General features: G+C 40.1%; 1 protein-coding gene across 1 annotated transcript in view; it reads left to right on the top strand.

The window, feature by feature from the left end:
• The first annotated feature begins 2,678 nt into the window (after positions 1–2,678).
• The window catches only part of LOC119174009 (midasin), a 213,071-nt gene continuing 209,749 nt past the window's right edge, over positions 2,679–6,000 (top strand). Inside the window, exon 1 of the mRNA XM_075894860.1 lies at positions 2,679–2,921. Within this exon, the coding sequence (XP_075750975.1) occupies positions 2,793–2,921 (129 nt within the window). The 5' untranslated portion in view covers positions 2,679–2,792. The remainder of the gene's footprint in view (positions 2,922–6,000) is intronic.

Here is a 6,000-nt window from a genome sequence, read left to right as displayed (position 1 = left end):
CTTGGTTGTACCTTCCTTGTCAACCTTGTCAACACAAGCCCGCGCCTGGTCGTTGAGGCACAGAACACCTACGTTGAGGGCTTAGCACAGAACACCTACCAGTACCGCTCTAGCAACGGCTCCAGTATCTCCAGTTTCGGTTTTCGATCTGCCAGCTGCAGGCCAACTCTGGGCAACGCCTCCTAGATTTCCTGTGCCTGCCGAATGAACGCGAAACGGCGGTCATCTATGGCGGCGCTGCATACGTAGGAATGAAGGTCTTTGTACTTTGCCTTTAAGATTGGCAATTTTGGCCTCTGCTATTAATTTTAGAAGAAGCTTTGTATTAAAGAAGTTGCTTGTTGAATGACAGCGTCACTTACGTAGAGTTAATTATAATTACGTTTACAACTTTTCAAAACTTTTTACGCTATTTTTATTGCATATAAGCTCAAAAAACGTATAAACCTATTTAGAGACACCCCTACTTGAGTGACGCCACCACTGTAGTTCCAACGACCTCTGCTTCCCAAGTGACCGCCGATAATCCGTCAGGCACAAGAAATCTAGGAGGCGTTGCTTTGGGTCACCTTTCCTTCCTCCACGCTCTGAGTCAACCCACGGGCCAACAATGGGCCAAGTGGATCCAAAAGCTAATCAAGTAGTGTGGCAGCTTGGGCTAGTTGGTATGGCATGACGATAGTTATAGCGCGAGAACAAAACGACGACACAGAGACACAGTGTCTTTCGTGCCCTTCTTGTCTCTGTGTCGTCGTTTTGTTCTCGCGCTATAACTATCGTAATCAAGTAGGTTTCTGAAGCCACGTCGAGCCAAGCCCAATGGCTGTGGCGCTGCTCAAACGGTGCTGTCAACTCTAGGGAAATTTCTTTAGATTCAAAAAATTTTGTTTGTATTTAAAAGAAAAGAGAATTTTGTCAACATCTAGGGAAATTTTTTGCTTCCACGTGAAGCAAGCGTGTCGAGCCAAACCCAACGGTTGTGGCACTGCTCAAACCATGGAGGAAGAAAAAAATAATTTTTCCTTCCTCCATGGCTCAAACAGTGATGTCAACTCTAGAGAAATTTCCCTAGATTTAAGAAATTTTGTTTGTATTTAGGGGAAAAGAGAATTTCATCCACACCTAAGGAATTTTTTTGCTTTTACGTGAAGCAAGCAGATCGACGGAGGCATAGAGTTTCATACAATAATACTTGTATGTATCTCTATGGACGAGGGACGTCCCGCTCACAACCTCTTTTTTGTTCCTCCTTCCACCTTTCCTCTTTTACACCCATTCTACACTCACCCAAAAGCGCTGTGCCATGCCCAGTAGTGGTGCCGAGGGTTGCAAGGGGGGATGGGGCTGGTCACCGTCCTCAACGCTGTGTCAGCACGACGACACGGAGACAACTCGTGTCCTTCTTGTCTTTGTGTCGTAGTTCTGTTCTCGCGCTATAACTATCGTCATGTCATACCGACTAGCCCAAGCTTCCACACTTCTAAGCTGTGTCAGCGCTCTCCTCTCCCCCACTTCATTGCGGTTCATTAAGTCCGTGCTCGACTTCGATTGTCTGAATCCCGGTTCGAACCAAAGAATAGGTGCTCGAGCTCGCCAAGTATATATATGTTTTCCTTTACACCAACCTCTCATTTTCTCACCTTTCACCGGTGGCGTTATTTCTTTGGTTTTTTTTTTTTTATCGGTTTCTCTTTTTTGTGTACGCTGTCACGTTGCTGGTGAGCTGGCCCGTGGAGCCATGTGATTCCGCCATAAGGTCACCAAGGTTTCTGCGAAAAGCGCAGCCAGAAGAGTAGGCTGCATGTATGTGGTTATTGGCACAGCTGAAAAAAAAAGTTGAAAAAAAAAGTGCCTGGTGGAAGAATGCAAGGATATATTTGGAACGAATATATGGCAGTCAACATTTGTAATAAACACATCTTTTCGTTACCGTTCAGCAGGTTGCGAGGGATAAACTGCCACACGGTATAATGTTTTTCGTCACAATATCCTGCATCAGATATCATGACAAAGATTGAGAGTGACTTTTTTCAATACATTGTTTATAATTTACGTAAGCATGCATCACTTCATGTTTTATATGAACACCACCGAGCATTTTATGCGGGAGAGTTGCAAAATGGCACAATTGTTTATTATTTTTGAAAGCTTAATTGCTCGCTGGAATATTTCACGTACTGTACTTTATATGCTCGTTCTGGTTATTATTATTATTATTATTATTATTATTATTATTATTATTATTATTATTATTATTATTATTATTATTATTATTATTAATTTATAACTTGCATGCTATTACAACTGCACCGTATTGTACTGTAAGATTTCCGTGTTTTGCATTGAACAGCTAGCAGTGTTCCTAAGTGTTATTTTGATAATTTCTTCCTTCTTGAACCTTTATGCAATGCCTTTTTCTTGGTGACTTGTATAAAATACTGCTTTTCAATTTGTACTGCGACATTTTTTAACCTCCAGCACGGTGATTTTAGAGAATATTTTCAAACGAATGAACTAATATATTATAACAGTGAACATTGAAATCGTTTTCCTAAGCACAAACACATATTAGTCTTCAAAAAACTGCTTTACATGAAAATCTAGAGAAATCTAGGGAATTGTTTCGCTATAAGGAGGGAAAAAGTGGCTGCGTAGGTTGGCAGCACTGCCACAGAACACCTACCTACCGCGCTCAGAAGCATGCGCCAAACGCACGTGTACGGTAGAACACGAACGGCAAAAATGCGTACATCGTAAATGAACATTGTGTTGTTTGCTAATAGGAAAGCGATATGGCCGACAAGTTGAAAGACACAAGTGGCTGCGTTCTTTCGAATTATGACTTGACCCGCGCGGTCTCTGTTCTGTGTGAGCGCATCGGCAAACCGTGTCGAGGGCTGAATCAATGGCTTTGCAAGGAGGTGAGTCTTAACGGTTCCGTTAAAGAAGGAAATAATGATAATAACAGCGTGACTCAATCAATCATTCAATCAATAATTTTATTTCCTTTAGATAAGGTGGAGTACAGGACTAAAAGCTCAAGAGCTTGACGAGGTCCTGACCCCGTTCACAAGTTGACAAAGCAGCAGGAATGGCAGTCAATCATGTACAACAAATATGAAATAAACATACAGGTATAACATCACAAAAAAGCAATACAAAAAGTTTATGAAAACTGTGCTAAGATAAAAACAGAGTAGTTCAAACGTATGGTCATGAAGTGGCATGAACATGAAAAGCAATAATAAAAAGGAAAGAATGGGCATAAATTCTGAGAGATGTATCATTGAGGATAATGTATCAGTTGGGCGAAGTGTTTAATCTGACAGTTTTGTTTAGAAGAAGGATCAAAATCTTCGCGGTTTAAAAAATTTAACAAAGAAGGTAGTCTGTAGGACAATGATTGTTTGTCATAAAAGGTTCTTGGGGTCGTTACAGTCCAAACTTCTTTGTGCCTGGTGAGTCTAACACTTGTGTTTACGCTAAGTTTAGCAAGATGTATTGTGGTATTGGTACAATGTTTGACAAACTCTTTATAGCATAACATCAGCTTGTAGTTGTACAAAGAAAACTGGAAGAATATCATATTTTAGAAAAAGAAGTTTTGTAGAGGACAGATAGTGTTCAGCCGCATTATGTCGTACGGCCCTTTTCTGTAGTAAGTGCAACTTGCGCAAGTTCGTCACACCGGTTGTGCACCACATTAAGCTACAGTACTGTAACAAAGATGATACCAGTGCATTGTATATCATAATTTTGACCTTAGTGGGAAGAAGAGATCGCATACGTGCAAGGACACCAATGGCCGATGACATCTTAGAGTATAGAATATCAACATGTACATTCCACGTAAGGTGTCGGGAAAAATATACACTAACAGAATCAACCATGTCTAACTGCTGAGAGCCCAGAAATAAGCTCATATTATTTATCAAGGTTTTTCCTTTAGGCGTATATAAAATGACTTGTGTTTTTGAAGGGTTTAGTTTTAGTAAATTCACTGAACCCCAGGTATCTATAGCAGACAGTGTTTCATTAGCCATTTCTTCTATCTCTGTTTCCATGCTCCCTGTAATAAAAACTGTTGTGTCATCGGCGTAAGAGACAAATGTTGCGTTGTTTGTGCAGTGTACAATGTCATTAATATAAATCAAAAATAAAAGTGGCCCTAAAATACTTACTTGTGGCACACCTACAACGACCGGCTTCCTTGCAGATATTTCATTGTTGGCATCTACGAATTGTGTCCTATCTGAAAGGTAGGATTTTAAAAGAGCATGCGCTTTCCCACGCACACCATAATTTTCTAATTTGCTGAGAAGGATAGAATGATTGATTAAGTCAAATGCCTTAGAAAAATCGACGTATATGCCTAATGCCATTTTTTTACGACTAAATGCATCTATGATTATTTCTTTATGAGTCGAGATGGCTGTTTCAGTAGAGCGATGCTTCCTGAACCCATGTTGAAAATCTTGAAGCAAATTGTGGTGATTAAAAAATAATAACAATCTGATATGCATTAATTTTTTCATTGCTTTTGAAAACACTGGGATTATTGAAATAGGTCGATAATTGTTAATGTTTCTTTACTACCATGCTTGTAAACAGGAGCAACGCGTGGAATCTGCATTTGTTTTGGAAATACACCTGTAGATAATATTAAATTATAAATATGGGTAAGAACAGGGCATATGATGTCAAGCACATGCTTTATGGGGCGAATCTGGATACCATCGGCGTCCAAGGAGCGGCTGTTACTAATAGTACTGAAGCAAGAAAAAATTTCTAGTGGTGTTGTTGGGGCAAGAAATAGAGTGTTACTAAACGCGTTTACAGGCAGGAACTGAGCATAGTTATCGAGGCCATCAACATTACTTAACTGAGGTTTTAATGAAAACAACTCATTAAACACATCCGGTATCGCCTTTCCCGAAAGTTTTTGGCCATTGTGACTCAAAACGTCCAGAAGTACTGAAAGTGAAGTAGGCTTTAACAAAGCATTCAGTTTGCGCCAGACCACATCACTTTTTTGATTGACGGGGTCACTAAACATTGCTACGAAATAGGCATTCTTTGCAGACCTAAGCTGACTTGTTAGACTATTTCGATATCTTTTAAATTCGCTTAGGAGGGCTGGATCTCTAGACTTTACAGATTGAGCATACAGGGCATGTTTGCGTTTAATCATACGAAGAAGCTCAGGGGTTAGCCAAGGTTTGCGTGCCCTGGATGCCCGTGCCACTTTTTTCTTGCGGAAATGATCATGGTAAAGTGTTTGGAAAGTGCGAATAAAAGCATTGTATGCAACGTCACTATATTTCGATCTGTAAACGCTGTGCCATGCCTCTTGGGCAATAACTTTGTGAAATTCTTCAAGATTTGATGAGGTAATAGATTAAATAAGAACTGGCTTTGTAGTTTTACTAGCAATGGAGTGCATTTCATTTACCAGTAATATAATACCTAGGTGATCACTAATGTCAGTGTACACAACATCGGCCTCTAACACGTCGATGTTAATGTTTGAGATGAATACTTCTAACAGGGATGCGCCGTCGATAGTCACATGTGTTGCAGAAGATATCGTGTTTGAAAAACCGTAAGTTGTGATGAGTGAATGGAAATCTTTTTGTAACGGGGATGATAAAAGCATGTTTATATTGAAGTCACCACCTAAGACCAAGTTGATTTTCTCTTCTAATGAATAGCTGAAAAGCTTTTCAAGGAATGCAAAAAATCTTGTTGTATCACCAGATGGAGGTCTGTACATAACGGAGAACATGTTGTTACTGCTCTGCACTGTTAACATCTCATAATCAGGGGTTATATCAGTAAATTCGACCATGAGCTCAGCCAAGATATTTTCCTTGAGAAAGAGTGCGATACCACCCCCTCGCTTATCACGACGATTTCGGAGGAACGATTGATAGCCAGGAAGCTGAAACATGTCCAATGTGCGCGTTAACCAAGTTTCAGTTAACATTATTACTGAAAACG

Source organism: Rhipicephalus microplus, chromosome 5 (assembly GCF_043290135.1).
Source record: "Rhipicephalus microplus isolate Deutch F79 chromosome 5, USDA_Rmic, whole genome shotgun sequence".
NCBI lineage: Eukaryota > Metazoa > Arthropoda > Arachnida > Ixodida > Ixodidae > Rhipicephalus > Rhipicephalus microplus.
The sequence above is the reverse complement of the archived record's forward strand: the minus strand, read 5'-3'. Positions and strand labels throughout refer to the sequence as shown.